At 46.3% G+C, this 15,931-nt stretch overlaps 2 protein-coding genes across 2 annotated transcripts; both read left to right on the forward strand.

Annotated features, from left to right (window-relative positions):
* Positions 1–242: 242 nt before the first annotated feature.
* LOC140404018 (ferritin heavy chain, oocyte isoform-like) lies at positions 243–3,591 on the forward strand. The gene is made up of 4 exons (XM_072492359.1): positions 243–367; positions 2,281–2,427; positions 2,993–3,118; positions 3,328–3,591. The coding sequence occupies exons 1-4, from the start codon at positions 266–268 to the stop codon at positions 3,472–3,474; spliced, it is 522 nt and encodes a 173-aa protein (XP_072348460.1). The 5' UTR covers positions 243–265; the 3' UTR covers positions 3,475–3,591.
* A 7,311-nt stretch (positions 3,592–10,902) lies between these two features.
* LOC140403787 (ferritin heavy chain, oocyte isoform-like) lies at positions 10,903–14,323 on the forward strand. Its single transcript, XM_072491951.1, has 4 exons — positions 10,903–11,025; positions 12,005–12,151; positions 13,629–13,754; positions 14,039–14,323. The coding sequence occupies exons 1-4, from the start codon at positions 10,924–10,926 to the stop codon at positions 14,183–14,185; spliced, it is 522 nt and encodes a 173-aa protein (XP_072348052.1). The 5' UTR covers positions 10,903–10,923; the 3' UTR covers positions 14,186–14,323.
* Positions 14,324–15,931: the final 1,608 nt, after the last annotated feature.

Consider the following 15,931-nt stretch of genomic DNA (forward strand, 5'->3'; position numbering starts at 1 on the left):
ATGGCCCAATCACAGAGTAACCTTCCTGATCTTTCCTGTATTCCACAGACCTGATTGGCTCTGGGTATCACACCCAACCCCCTCTCATTGATTAATTGGTGTATCGAGTCATGGCAGATTCCTGATTGGTTCTCAGGGATTGTCAATCATCATTGGTGATGTCATTCCCTGTTTGAATGCAGGATGTCCCAGTTGTATAAATACAAGAGCTTATGAGGATTGAGGTCCTGTTGTTGCTGTTTGACTTTGACTCTTAACCAGTAAGATGGCTTCCCAAGTGCGTCAGAACTACCACAAGGACTGTGAGGATGCTGTTAACAAGCAGATCAACCTGGAGCTCTATTCCTCCTATGTTTACCTCTCCATGGTGAGTTTTACATTTTTGGGAGTCCTATTTTCAATTTAAGATTGTGGCTTTGTTGCTTTCTGAGCAGGTAGAGTTTCTCTAGGTTAATGAGTTGTCTTTAGATATGTTCCCTCCCCAGACTGAATAGATTGAACACTCCAGGCAGGTGTTTGTCCCTATTTTAGAATTGCTGTTTCCAGTTTGGATCTATAATTAACTCCAGGATTCTGTGAAGTTTCTGGTAGAATGCTTAGTTTGAAGGTACCTAAACCCCTCCTTTCCAATTGAAGGTCGTGTCTGACTAATTTGGTCGGGTGTTTTGAGGACGTTACCAGTGCAGTAGATAACGGGGAGCCAATGGATGTGGTATATCTGGATTAGCGAAAGCTTTTGACAAGGTGCCGCACAAAAGGTTGCGACATAAACTAAAGATGCATGGCATTGAGGGTAAAGTGGTAGCGTGGGTAGAGGATTGGTTAACTTAAATAGCAGAGAGTGGGGATAAATGGGTGTTTCTCTGGTTGGCAACCTGTAACTAGTGGGGTCCCTCAAGGATCAGTGTCGGGCCTGCAGTTGTTCACAATTTACATAGATGATTTGGAGTTGGGGACCAAGTGCAATGTGTCCAAGTTTGCAGACGACACAAAGGTGAGTGGTAAAGCAAAAAGTGCAGAGGATACCAGAAGTCTACAGAAGGATTTGGATAGGTTAGGTGAATGGGCTAGGGTCTGGGCGATGTAGCCAAGTGTGAGGCTATCCACTTTGGGAGGAATAACAGCAGAATGGATTATTATTTAAACGGTAAGATGTTAAACATGCTGCTGTGCAGAGGGACCTGGGTGTGCTGGTGCACGAGTCGCAAAAAGTTGGTGTGCAGGTGCAACAGGTGATTAAGAAGGCTAATCGAGTTTTGTCTTTCATTGCTAGAGGGATGGAGTTCAAAACTAGGGAGGTTATGCTGCAATTGTATAGGGTGTTGGTGAGGCCACATCTGGAGTATTGTGTTCAGTTTTGGTCTCCTTACCTGAGAAAGGACATATTGGCACTGGAGGGAGTGCAGAGGAGATTCACTAGGTTGATCCCAGAGTTGAGGGGATTAGATTATGACGAGAGGTTGAGTAGACTGGGACTGTACTCATTGGAGTTCAGAAGGATGCGGGGGGATCTTATTGAAACATATGAAATTATGAAGGGAATAGATGCGGGCAGATTGTTTCCACTGGTCGGGGAAAGCAGAACTAGGGGGCACAGCCTCAAAATAAGGGGAAGTAGATTTAGGACCGAGTTTGGGAGGAACTTCTTCACCCAAAGGGTTGTGAATCTCTGGAATTCCTTGCCAAGTGAAGCAGTTGAGGCTCCTTGAAACCTTTTTAAGAAAAAGGTCTTTCTAAAGAATGAAGGGATTCGGGGATATGGTGTATGGGCCGGAGAGTGGAGCTGAGTCCACAAATCAGCCATGATCTCATTGAATGGCGGAGCAGGCTTGAGGGGCCAGATGGCCTACTCCTGCTCCTAGTTCTTATTTTCTTATGTTAAGAGGAGCAATTAAATGTAATTGGCTGGCTGATGTACTGAATTTGAAGGATTTTCTATATTTCATCATTAGTGTGAGAAAGGATGTAACTCATTGGGGTCAACAAACTTCAATCCAAACAGCATTATTACTTGCACAGTGGTTACCACTGCTGCCTCATTGGCAGGAACCCTCTGGTGACCCACTGTGTGGGTTTACTCTGGGTCAGGTTTCCTCCCACCATCCACAGGGATGGGTTTCAACATACTGAGGAAAAGCATTGACAACGCAATTTTTTTTTTCAATAAAAACCAAAACTCTGGACCCCTAATTGGAGGCCAGTATTGAGGTCCAGGAAGGGTGGGGTGAATCTGATAGCTGGGGGTCTGACCTGCCTCTTTTCCACTGTCTCTACCTGCAGTCCTCTTACTTTGACCGGGATGACGTTGCCCTGCGTCACTTTGCTGAGTTCTTCAAGGAGCAGTCACATGAGGAACGGGAACACGCTGAGAAACTGATGGAATTCCAGAACAAACGTGGAGGCCGCATCATCCTGGGGGATGTCAAGGTTGGAATTTAACAGCCTTCTGTGGTGATGCAATTTAAAGTGTCTTTTTTTTTTTGTACTTTCAAATCTTGCTGCTCCACCCTCTAGAATGTGAGCAGCAGTAAAATGGAGTGTGTGACGACAGATAAAAGATGATTTCACCTTTGATGCACTTGAACGAGTGAATACTGAGGATCAATAAATGGGTGTGCCAAAAAGTATTGGATCAACCATTGTGGGGCTAAACTAGGAATAGTGTGGAAAATGTGGGCTCTCGCTATGACTCATTGATAAAGTCAGGACTTCACAAGACATTGACTTAGCAGGAATGGAGTTTCTTTAGCTCTGCCAAGCCAATGGACTGATCTACTGCCAGCAATGGAAACATAGACAATAAAGGCAGGAGGAGGCATTCGGCCTTCGAGCCTGCTCTGCCATTCATTACCATGGTGGCTGATCATCCTGCCTTTTTTACTTTAGCCCCAAGAGCTAATGGTCTCCAATGTTACCTTCCATGATTTAAACACTCATTACACAACATTCTTAGTGCAGCATAAAAAAGACCTTTCTCTCTTTCCCCTTTCAGAAACCAGAGCAGGATGAGTGGAGCAACGGTCTGGAGGCAATGCAGAGAGCTCTGCAGATGGAGAAGAATGTGAACCAGAGTCTGCTGGATCTGCACAAACTCTCCTCTGGGAATACTGACCCTCATGTGAGTTGCATTTTGTTTCCCTATCCAGTGATGTTGGAATCTCTGGTCATTCGAAGAATTATTTTAGGTTTCCCATTGCTGGGTTTGACTAAATTCCATTCTGAGGCATCAACGTTTCTTTTCACTCCCCAGTGAAAAGGGGGGGGGGGGGGGAGAATTTTCATCTGGGGAGGATCCACACTAATTTCTCTTCTGTCCTCCTGTTTCAGCTTTGTGACTTCCTGGAGACTCACTACTTGGATGAACAAGTGAAGATGATCAAGAAACTCGGAGATCACATCACCAACCTGAAGAGACTGGGAGCCCCTGAGAATGGCACGGGAGAGTACCTGTTTGACAAGCTCACCCTGGATTGACTGACTTTGATCCTTTTGCAGTGAAGAGTGATCCAACTTGTGTGTGTAGTTTCTTTTTTGTGCTAAATTTCTGTTCTGCCATGTTGCTGCATTTGAAAATAAATGTCACTGACCAGATTTGTTTCCCTGTGTAATTCTGTAGCTGACATGATTGGTTCGCAAAGATTTCTCGATGCCTAACAGGGCTAACCTAACTTTATTCTTTATCACCAAGAGGGGCTGGGATGGAGAAGGGGTAGAGGATCTGAAACAGCTGTACAAAGAGCAGTTTAGACAACATCTGGAATGTCCAGTTTGGGAAAGTAGTTCTGCCTGTTAATCACTGGGGTGGGAGTGCACAGTTGATAAAGCCCTGCACCCCGCCCACCCCTAATCCAACAGTTCCAGTTTAAATGTTCAATAGTATCGCCAAAATATAATCTTTATTATTGTCACAAGTTGGCTTACATTAACACTGCAAAGGAGTTACTGTGAAGACTGCCGCATTCCCGCCCCTGTTTGTGAGACAATTTGGAATGTCCAATTCACCTAGCAAGCACTTTTTTCGGGACATGTGGGAGGAATCTGGAGCACCCAGAGGAATGTGGGAATGTGCAGACTCCACACAGACAGTGCCCCAAGCCAGGAATCAATCCCAGGTCCCTGGCGTTGTGAAGCAACAGTGCTAACCACTGTGCGACAAGGCTGTCCATGTTCCCAAGTGTTTACCAGAAAGATAACCGTAGTGAAGGTAAACAGCTGTTTTTGCAGGAATAGCGGTCAGTCTTTCTTTGATCCTTTAAAAGGCAGTCGGTGGGGTTTACTGAACACCTGTGTTTTTTGGTTGGGGGGTGGGGAGGAGGTGCCCAACTATTTTTCTACCGGTCCCGCCATTGTCCATTGGATTTCCCGCTGACTTCTCTCCTCATCGCTGGGAAGCCCGTGGGACCAGCTCTTAGAACCACTTCACGGCTTTGCCAGAGACCTGCCACTTTTGCGGCCTGGTGGACACGTGGAGCACGTTTATGTTGTCTGTCCGAGGCTGCACTCCCTTTTTGGTTTCTTGACAGCGTTGTTGTTGTTGAGGTTTTCTTTGCACTTCAGCCCCACGCTCCTGATCTACGGACATCCGGTGCGGAGGGGGGCCGGGAAGGTGGAGGACCTCCTCATAAACCTGCTAGCACAGGGCTAAATCTCTGGCTATGAAAGCAGCCCAAGGCAGGCCAGCAGCACGGTTCAATTCCCATACCTGCCTCCCCGAACAGGTGCCGGAATGTGGCGACTAGGGGCTTTTCTCAGTAACTTCATTTGAAGCCAACTTGTGACAAGCTATTTTCATTTCATTGCCTGGCCAAACTTGCCATTTATAGGTCCAGGCAGCGGGCGACTGAGGGGGTCGTCCAGCCTGACTGCCCATCTTCCTCGGCCTCGTTCGCGGCCGGATGTCCCTGGAGCGGGAGCATGCAGTGTCCACGGGCACACTCGAGGCATTCCGGGCTCGGTGGGCACCGCAGGGGTTGGATTGCGCAGGTCAAGGAGACACAGCCTGAGTGAGTGAGACACAGACAGAGTGAGAATTTGGTAATTTGGTGCAGTGAGGTAATTTGGTGAAGAGTGGGAGAAGGTGCTTTTTCCCTACTGTTTTGTTCTCTTTCTTCGGGTTAATTTCGGGAGCCGTTCGGAGGAGGAGGAGCAGTCTCTGTGTATAAAAACCTAACGTTACTTCCTGTTTTCCAGTTTTTTTTCCAAAAGTGATGTCAGAGGGAAGCTGTGATCTGATTGGTTGATAGCAAATCTGCCCCGAATTTTTTTTAAAACACAGCTAAACTCGTGAACTTAAATTAAACTAATTAATTAATTGGCTGGTCAGGTGATGTGCTTGAGCTGCTTGATGTGGGAGCTGGCAGATCCCATTGCGAGCTGCAGTGACCACATCTGCAGTAAGTGTTGGCTGCTCGAAGAGCTCCGGCTCAGAGTTGATGAGCTGGAGTCTGAGCTTCAAACACTGAGGCACATCCGGGAGGGGGAGACTTACCTGGACACTGTGTTTCAGGAGGCATTCACACCTGTCAGAGTAAGTAGTTTAAATCCTGCCAGTGGCCAGGGACAGCAGGGTGTGACTGCAAGTCAGGCAGGTAAAGGGAACCAGCACTCAGGAACTCGGGAGCCTCTGCCCTTGACCCTGTCCAACAGGTATGAGGCACTTGCTCCCTGTGTGGATGGCGAACAGGGCTGCAGGAAGGATGAGTCAGCTGACCAAGGCACCATGGTTCAGCAGGTCATTCAAGGGGAGGGAGTAAATAGGCAAGTTGTAGTTGTAGGGGATTCTATTATCAGGGGGATAGATAGTATCCTTTGTGAGCAGGATAAAGAGTCCCGCATGGTATGTTGCCTGCCCGGTGCTAGGGTGCGGGACATCTCTGACTGGCTTGAAAGGATGCTGGAGAGGGAGGGGGAGGATCCAATTGTTGTGGTCCATGTCGGTACCAACAACATAGGCAAGTCTAGGAAAGAGGACCTGTTTAGAGATTATAAAGAGCTAGGATTCAAATTTAAAAAACAGGTCCTCAAGGGTCATAATCTCCGGATTACTGCCCGAGCCACGTGCAAATTGGCATAGGGAGGCAAGAATAAGGGAAGTTTACACTTGGCTGAAAAAGTGGTGTGGGAAAGAGGGGTTCCTTTTCATGGGACACTGGCATCAGTTTTGGGACAGTGGGGACCTATACCGTTGGGATGGTCTCCACTTGAACCTAGCTGGGACCAGTGTTCTGGCGAAAAGATTAAATAGGGTGGTCAATAGGACTTTAAACTAGAGGTTGGGGGGAAGGGAAAGTCAGGGAACCAAGAGGTGAAGTAATCAGTGGGAAGCGTAGCTGCTTAGGAATACAAAAAAGCACGAAAAGACAGAACTCAGGAGAGGTTACGATAGTCCCCATCCCACAAAATATGACACAGTGTATGGAAAGGCTCAGTAAACCAAGGTCCACCACACTAAGAAAACAAAAAGGGACGGTCAATAGAGAATTGAAGGTGCTATATTTAAATGCGCGCAGTGTATGGAACAAGGTAGATGAGCTTGTGGCCCAGATTGTGACTGGCAGGTGTGATGTGGTAGGCATCACCGAGACGAGGTTGCAGGTGGTTCAGGACTGGCATTTAAACATCCAGGGATTCACAACCTATCGAAAAGACTGAGAGGTGGGCAGAGGGGGCGGGGTTGCCCTGTTAATTAGGAATGAAATTAAATCAATAGCACTAAACGACATAGGGTCAGGTGATGTGGAGTCTGTGTGGGTAGAGTTGAGGAACCACAAAGGCAAAAAAAACATAATGGGAGTTATGTACAGGCCTCCTAACAGTGGTCACAAAATGCACCACGAAATAGAAAGTGCATGTCAGAAAGGCAAGGTCACAGTGATCATGGGGGACTTCAATATGTAGGTGGACTGGGTAAATAATACTGCCAGTGGACCCAAGGAAAGGGAATTCATTGAATGTTTACAGGAGGGCTTTTTGGAACAGCTTGTGATGGAGCCACGAGGGAACAGGCCATTCTGGACTTAGTGTTATGTAATGAGCCAGACTTGATTAAAGATCTTAAAGTAAGGGAACACTTAGGAGGCAGTGATCATAATATGGTAGAATTCAATCTCCAACTTGAAAGAATGAAGGTAGAATCAGATGTAAAGGTGTCACAGTTAAATAAAGGTAACTACAGGGGCATGAGGGAGGAACTGACGAAAATCGACTGCTAGCAGAGCCTAGTGGGAAAGACAGTAGAACAGCAATGGAAGGAGTTTCTGGGAGTAATTGAGGACACAATACAGAGGTTCATCCCAAAGAATATCAGAGGGGGCATTCGGCAGCCATGGCTGACAAAGGAAGTTAGGGAATGCATCAAAGCAAAAGAGAAAACCTATAATGTGGCAAAGTATAGTGGGAAGTCAGAAGATTGGGAAGGCTGCAAAAACAAACAGAGGATAACAAAGAGAGAAATAAGGAAAGAGAGGATCAATTATGAAGGTAGGCTAACCAGTAACGTTAGGAATGATAGTAAAAGTTTCTTTAAATACATTAAAAACAAACGGGAGGCAAAAGTTGACATTGGGCCACTCCAAAATGACGCTGGTAATCTAGTGATGGGAGACAAGGAAATAGCTGAGGAACTAAATAAGTACTTTGCGTCAGTCTTCACAGTAGAAGACATGAGTAATATCCCAACAATTCAGGAGAGTCAGGGGGCAGAGTTGAATATGGTAGCCATCACAAAGGAGAAAGTGCTAGAGAAACTAAGAGGTCTAAAAATTGATAAATCTCCGGGCCCAGATGGGCTACATCCTAGAGTTCTAAAGGAGATAGCTGAAGAAATAGTGGAGGCGTTATTTATGATCTTTCAAAAGTCACTGGAGTCAGGGAAAGTCCCAGAGGATTGGAAAATCGCTGTTGTAACCCCCCTGTTCAAGAAGGGAACAAGGAAAAAGATGGAAAATTATAGGCCAATTAGCCTAACCTCGGTTGTTGGCAAGATTCTAGAATCCATTGTTAAGGATGAGATTTCTAAATTCTTGGAAGTGCAGGGTCAGATTAGGACAAGTCAGCATGTATTTAGTAAGGGGAGGTCGTGCCTGACAAACCTGTTAGAGTTCTTTGAAGAGATAACAAATAGGTTAGACCAAGGAGAGCCAATGGATGTTATCTATCTTGACTTCCAAAAGGCCTTTGATAAGGTGCCTCACGGGAGACTGCTGAGTAAAATAAGGGCCCATGGTATTCGAGGCAAGGTACTAACATGGATTGACGATTAGCTGTCAAGACAGAAGGCATAGAGTTGGTATAGAAGGTTCTTTTTCGGAATGGCAACCGGTGACGAGTGGTGTCCCGCAGGGTTCAGTGTTGGGGCCACAGCTGTTCTCTTTATATATTAATGATCTAGATGACGGAACTGGGGGCATTCTGGCTAAGTTTGCCGATGATACAAAGATAGGTGGAGGGGCAGGTAGTATGGAGGAGGTGGGGAGGCTGCAGAAAGATTTAGACAGTTTAGGAGAGTGGTCCAAGAACTGGCTGATGAAATTCAACGTGGGCAAGTGCGAGGTCTTGCACTTTGGAAAAAAGAATAGAGGCATGGACTATTTTCTAAACGGTGACAAAATTCATAATGCTGAAGCGCAAAGGGACTTGGGAGTCCTAGTCCAGGATTCTCTAAAGGTAAACTTGCAGGTTGAGTCCGTAATTAAGAAAGTAAATGCAACGTTGTCATTCATCTCAAGAGGCTTGGAATATAAAAGCAGGGATGTACTTCTGAAGCTTTATAAAGCATTTGTTAGGCCCCATTTAGAATACTGTGAGCAATTTTGGGCCCCACACCTCAGGAAGGACATACTGGCACTGGAGCGGGTCCAGCGGAGATTCACACGGATGATCCCAGGAATGGTAGGCCTAACATACGATGACCGTCTGAGGATCCTGGGATTATATTCATTGGAGTTTAGGAGGTTGAGGGGAGATCTAATAGAAACTTACAAGATAATGAATCGCTTAGATAGGGTGGACGTAGGGAAGTTGTTTCCATTAGCAGGGGAGACTAGGACCCGGGGGCACAGCTTTTGAATAAAAGGGAGTCACTTTAGAACAGAGATGAGGAGAAATTTCTTCAGCCAGAGAGTGGTGGGTCTGTGGAATTCATTGCCACAGAGGGCGGTGGAGGCCGGGACGTTGAGTGTCTTTAAGACAGAAGTTGATAAATTCTTGCTTTCTCGAGGAATTAAGGGCTATGGAGAGAGAGCGGGTAAATAGAGTTGAAATCAGCCATGATTGAATGGTGGAGTGGACTCGATGGGCCAAATGGCCTTACTTCCGCTCCTATGTCTTATGGACTTATGGATTGCCTTATCCACCCCGATTTTCACACTTTAATTTGATGGGTTTTGTTTTATCCATCAGTTACTTTCTGTTCTTTTGCTTGGTTGTCACACCCAGCATCACGCCAGTGTCAGTGGCGGATGCTGGCTTAACTCCTGTACGTGTAGATAAACGTACAGGTCATCAATTCACCAACAAAACACCACAAAAAACAAAAAATAACAAAAAAGACAAAACACAGAAACAAAAATATTTTTTACTTGTTAAATTAGAGTAGTAAGACCCTTTCAAAGGTCTACAGTTCTTAGATTTGGGGATAAAGCTCCACATGCCATTTAACAGTGACTGAGCAATAGCTTTCTGTTTGATATTCGCCACAAATCCATTTCGCATTGCCCCAATTTGTCAGCTGGTTTGTGTATTCTCTGTGGCTTGTCTGGGGCAGGTCAGCCTCGTCCAATCTGTTCTGCTCAACGCTGTCCACGCACAAAATTCCTAAAAAACCAGTGGACGGAAGACGAGTCTTTGGAGCTCTCTTCCTGAAAAAGTGGGGAAACACAATCTTTGAATATTTTTACGGCAGAGGTCGATAGATTCTTGGTAAGCGGGGGTCGGTACCCCCGCTCAAAGGTTATCGGGGGGAGATTTGAGGCCTTTATCAGATCAGTCAAGACCTTATTAAATGGTGGTGCAGGTTCGAGGGGCCGAATGGTCCACTCTACCTCCTTCACCAGAAGTTTGTGTGACGGCTACAGAAACAAATTAAATAGGCTCATGGAATTTTATTCTTCATCATAGGGGGCTGGAATAGAGAGAGGTAGAGGTTCTGAAACAGCCGTACAAAGAGCAGCTTAGACCACATCTGGAACACTGTGTCCAGTTTGGATAAATTAGCTTTGGTGGAGAAAAGATTCACCGGAACGGAATCGTCGCTAAAAGGGTTAAATGATGAAGACCGTTTGCATCGACTGGTCTTTCAATCACAGAGTCTAGGATTAGGGGACGTGTTGAAGATGATTATTGGATTTGATAGGGTGGTAAGAGCGAAACCACAGAGAATCCCCACATGGCAGAAGGAGGCCTTCCCCAGGTGGGAAGAGAGGCGCAGCCTTAACGTCAGAACCAGCTTGTTCAGGAGGGAAGCTCGGAAGCATTTATTCAACAAAGAATGATGGAAATCTGGAACTCTGTCACCCAAAATGTCAGAGGTCATTTTAACATTTCAACGCTAAGGTTGTTAGATTTTTGTTGTGTGTGGGGCAAATGGGACTGAGACGTGTTTACAGAGTTAGAATTCAATCCAGTCACAATATGAATGGTGGAAAATGTTTGAAGGGTTGAATGGCCCAATCACAGAGTAACCATCCTGATCTTTCCTGTATTCCACAGACCTGATTGGCTCTGAGTATCACACCCAACCCCCTCTCATTGATTAATTGGTGCCTCGATTCATGGCAGATTCCTGATTGGCTCTCAGGGATTGTCAATCATCATTGGGATGTCATTCCCTGTTTGAATGCAGGATGTCCCAGTTGTATAAATACAAGAGCTTGTGAGCACTGAGGTCCTGTTGTTGCTGTTTGACTTTGACCCTTAACTAGTAAGATGGCTTCCCAAGTGCGTCAGAACTACCACAAGGACTGTGAGGATGCTGTTAACAAGCAGATCAACCTGGAGCTCTATTCCTCCTATGTTTACCTCTCCATGGTGAGTTTTGCATTTTTGGGAGTCCTATTTTCAATTTAAGACTGTGGCTTTGTTGCTTTCTGAGCAGGTAGAGTTTCTCTAGGTTAATGAGTTGGCTTTAGATATATTCCCTCCCCAGACTGAATAGATTGAACACTCCAGGCAGGTGTTTGTCCCTATTTTAGAATTGCTGTTTCCAGTTTGGATCTATAATTAACTCCTGGATTCTGTGAAGTTTCTGGTAGAATGCTTAGTTTGAAGGTACCGTGTGCAGCACGGTAGCATTGTGGATAGCACAATTGCTTTACAGCTCCAGGGTCCAAGGTTCGATTCTGGCTTGGGTCACTGTCTGTGCGGAGTCTGCACAACATCCCCGTGTCTGTGTGGGTTTCCTCCGGGTGCTCCGGTTTCCTCCCACAGTCCAAAGATGTGCAGGTTAGGTGGATTGGCCATGATAAATTGCCCTTAAGTGTCCAAAATTGCCCTTAGTGTTGGGTGGGTTTACTTGGTTATGGGGATAGGGTGGAGGTGTTGACCTTGGATCGGGTGCTTGTTCCAAGAGCCGGTGCAGACTCGATGGGCTGAATGGTGGCCTCCTGCGCTGAGGAGCAATTAAATGTAATTGGCTGGCTGATGTACTGAATTTGAAGGATTTTCTATTTTCCATCATTAGTGTGAGAAAGGACCTAACTCATTGGGGTCAACAAACTTCAATCCAAACAGCATTATTACATGCACGGTGGTTACCACTGCTGCCTCATTGGCAGGAACCCTCTGGTGACCCACTGTGTGGGTTTACTCTGGGTCAGGTTTCCTCCCACCATCCACAGGGATGGGTTTCAACATACTGACGAAAAGCATTGATAAAGCGATTTAGTTTTCAATAAAAACCAAAACTCTGGACCCCTAATTGGAGGCCAGTATTGAGGTCGAGGAAGGGTGAGGTGAATCTGATAGCTGGGGGTCTGACCTGCCTCTTTTCCACTGTCTCGACCTGCAGTCCTCTTACTTTGACCGGGATGACGTTGCCCTGCGTCACTTTGCTGAGTTTTTCAAGGAGCAGTCACATGAGGAACGGGAACACGCTGAGAAACTGATGGAATTCCAAAATAAACGTGGAGGCCGCATCTTCCTGGAAGATGTCAAGGTTGGAATTTAACAGCCTTCTGTGGTGATGCAATTTTTTCATTTTTTTAAAAATTCTCCTTTTTCACATTTTCTCCCACATTTACACCCATCAACGATAAACAATAATCAGCAAGATATGTCAGTCCCCATAATAACAACGAACCCATCCGCCCACCAACCCCCAAACCTCAGCCCACATGTTTACATAAAGAAATGGCACAAAGGAATCCGGGATTACCCATAGTCACCCTTAGTCCACACAGTCCCCCCCCCCCACCGTCCCCAATCAGCTCATGCATATCCAAGTCGGGAATAGCCCAAAACACCTTCCTCGCAAATTCCACATCGTCCCAATTGGGGCCGTATACACTTAACAGCGCCACTGATCTCCCCTCCCATGCCCCTGTCACAATCACCTATCTGCCACCACCTTCTCCATCTGGAAGCGTCACCACCATCACCATACCACTGGGCCCTGCCCCATAAGCCTGACCTGCCCCTGTCCATTGTAAACATCGAACCCCTTTTACCCCCACCTCCCAAGAACCCCCCCCTACAAAAACATCCCCCCAACATCCCTCCCTCCACCCCCTCTTGCTCGCCTCATAGGCCCATTGAAGCCTGCTATCCAGGCCCCAACATCCACAGTCCTCCTCTCTCCTCACCCCCGTTCACTAACAGACTCTAGTTAGCTAGCGTGGATGGCTCCCCCAATACCTCTCGCCCCCTTCCGCCCAGTCCCAGAGAAAGAAACACCAAAACAAACTCACCAATCCAACCCCTACAATTCACTAACATAACATTTAACTGTCACAACACAGAACACCATTAACTTGAACTCTAACAATGCAAAGAGAAGTAAATTTCAATACAAATCAGTAACAAGAAAGTTGTAACATCTGTACATTTTCCAGCCGCTCAAACACAGTCCGCAGTCTTTCTTCCAGTTCCACTCTTTGGTGATTTAATTTAAGTGTCTTTTTTTTGTTTGTACTTTAAACTCTTGCTACTCTACGCTCTAGAATGTGAGCAGCAGTAAAATTGAGTGTGTGACGACAGATAAAAGATGATTTCACCTTTGACGCACTTGAACGAGTGAATACTGAGGATCAATAAATAGGTGCTCCAAAAAGTATTGGTTCAACCATTGTGGGGTGAAACTAGGAAGTGTGGAAAATGTGGGCTCTCGCTATGACTCATTGATAAAGTCAGGACTTCAAGACATTGACTTAGCAGGAATGGAGTTTCTTTAGCTCTGCCAAGACAATGGACTGATCTACTGCCAGCAATGGGAACATAGACAATAAAGGCAGGAGGAGGCATTCGGCCTTCGTGGCTGCTCTGCCATTCATTACCATTGTGGCTGATCATCCTGCCTTTTTTACTTTGGCCCCAAGAGCTAATGGTCTCCAATGTTACCTTCCATGATTTAAACACACATTACACAACATTCTTAGTGCAGCACAAAAAATACCTTTCTCTCTTTCCCCTTTCAGAAACCAGAGCAGGATGAGTGGAGCAACGGTCTGGAGGCAATGCAGAGAGCTCTGCAGATGGAGAAGAATGTGAACCAGAGTCTGCTGGATCTGCACAAACTCTCCTCTGGGAACACTGACCCTCATGTGAGTTGCATTTTGTTTCCTTATCCAGTGATGTTGGAATCTGTAGTCATTTGCAGAATTATTTTGGGTTTCCCATTGCTGGGTTTGACTAAATTCCATTCTGAGGCATCAATGTTTCTTTTCACTCCCCAGGAGAATGGGTGAATTGCCACTTTTGTGGGTAATTCTGGCTAAATCTGCCCATCACACCCATGTGCATCAGATTTACCTTCTTGAGGAGGTGGGGGAAGAATCTTCATCTGGGGAAGATCCACACTAATTTCTCTTCTGTCCTCCTTTTTCAGCTTTGTGACTTCCTGGAGACTCACTACTTGGATGAACAAGTGAAGATGATCAAGAAGCTCGGAGATCACATCACCAACCTGAAGAGACTGGGAGCCCCTGAGAATGGCACGGGAGAGTACCTGTTTGACAAGCTCACCCTGGATTGACTGACTTTAATACCCTGGATTGACTGACTTTAACCCTTTTTCAGTGAAGAGTGATCCAACTTGTGTGTAGTTTCTTTTTTGTGCTAAATTTCTGTTCTGCCATGTTGCTGCATTTGAAAATAAATGTCACTGACCAGATTTGTTTCCCTGTGTAATTCTGTAGCTGACATGATTGGTTCACAAAGATTTCTAGATGTCTAACAGGGCTAATAGAACTTTATTCTTTATCACCAAGAGGGGCTGGAATGGAGAGGGGGTAGAGTATCTGAAACCGCTGTACAAGGAGCAGTTCAGACAACATCTGGAATGTCCAGTTTGGGAAAGTAGCTCTGCCTGTTAATCACTGGGGTGGCAGGTGTGCACAGTTGATCAAGCCCTGCACCCCCCCCCCCCCCCCCCCCCCCATTCTAACGGTCAGTTTAAATGTTCAATTCTGTCACCAAAATATAATCTTTATTCTTGTCGCAAGTAACATTAACACTGCAATGAAGTTACTGTGACAATCCCCTAATCACTGCATTCTGCCCCCTGTTTGGGTACACAGAGAATTCGGAATGTCCAATTCACCTAGCAAGTTTTCGGGACATGTGGGAGGAAACCGGAGCTCCCGGAGGAAACCCACGGAGAGAATGGGCAGACTCCACAAGGACAGTGCCCCAAGCTGGGGAACAATCCCAGGTCCCTGGTGCTGTGAGGCAACAGTGCCGTCCATGTTGCCAAGTGTTTACCTTCGCTACGGTTACCTTTCTGGTAAACAGCTGTGTTTCTAGAAATAACGGATCAGTGCAAGACTGACCGCTAAGAGTCAGTTGGGATTTTCGGCTGGTGTCTTTAAACCCACATTCTCCCAGACTGCTCTTAGTCCTTAAATTGAACTGCTTTCTGTGATTTTAAAATGTCCACGGCAGCTATTTACACCCAGTCTGGCACTACATGTGACACCAGACCCACAGCAATGTGGTTGACCCATAACTGCTCCTCCGAAATGGCCGAGAAAGCCACGGGCAACAAGTATTGGCCTTGCAAGCAGCAACCACGGCCCACAAATTAATAAGCCTAGACAAAAGTAGACTTGCAAGTTTTGAGACCAGGGGGAAATCATTGGTGTCTACAGCTCTTAGAACCACTTCACGGCTTTGCCAGAGACCTGCCACTTTTGCGGCCTGGTGGAGACCGTGGAGCACGTTTATGTTGTCTGTCCGAGGCTGCACTCCCTTTTTGGTTTCTTGACAGTGTTGTTGAGGTTTTCTTTGCACTTCAGCCCCACGCTCCTGATCTACGGACATCCGGTGCGGAGGGGGGCCGGGAAGGCGGAGGACCACCTCGCGAGGCACGATCAATTTGGCTGGAGACAAAGTTGAATTCAAACTCTGTCTTTATTAGTATTCAAACTCGGGCTTTATTAGTATCTGAAGTGTGGCCTCCTACAGCAGCTGATGAAATGGCTGCGAGCTGAAGGCCACGCATATTTATAACCCGGCTCCTGGAGGGGCCCAGGTGAACCTGTAGTGCAGGTTCTACCGTACAACCCTTAATATAGGAACACTGTGGTTTGCCACATTCACCCCCTGTTAAAATTGAGTCTGGCGGGGGTGGTGGATAACTATATACAATTTGCAATCTTTAATATTTACAGAACAGTGAAAAAAATGTCTCTGGTCATCCGGTGGGCCGGTCAGAGGTTCAGCCGGTCCGGCGCCTTGATCGTCCTCTGGGATCGACGAAGTGGAGCCGGCGATGTTGGTG

The sequence above is a fragment of the Scyliorhinus torazame genome, chromosome 29 (genome assembly GCF_047496885.1).
Source record: "Scyliorhinus torazame isolate Kashiwa2021f chromosome 29, sScyTor2.1, whole genome shotgun sequence".
NCBI lineage: Eukaryota > Metazoa > Chordata > Chondrichthyes > Carcharhiniformes > Scyliorhinidae > Scyliorhinus > Scyliorhinus torazame.

Coding starts and splice junctions, on each gene's coding strand:
- LOC140404018 (XM_072492359.1), top strand. CDS start 266: ATGGCTTCCCAAGTGCGTCAGAACTACCACAAGGACTGTGAGGATGCT. Junction 2,428..2,992: donor TCATCCTGGGGGATGTCAAG/GTTGGAATTTAA, acceptor TTCCCCTTTCAG/AAACCAGAGCAGGATGAGTG. Junction 3,119..3,327: donor CTGGGAATACTGACCCTCAT/GTGAGTTGCATT, acceptor CTCCTGTTTCAG/CTTTGTGACTTCCTGGAGAC.
- LOC140403787 (XM_072491951.1), top strand. CDS start 10,924: ATGGCTTCCCAAGTGCGTCAGAACTACCACAAGGACTGTGAGGATGCT. Junction 11,026..12,004: donor CCTATGTTTACCTCTCCATG/GTGAGTTTTGCA, acceptor CTCGACCTGCAG/TCCTCTTACTTTGACCGGGA. Junction 13,755..14,038: donor CTGGGAACACTGACCCTCAT/GTGAGTTGCATT, acceptor CTCCTTTTTCAG/CTTTGTGACTTCCTGGAGAC.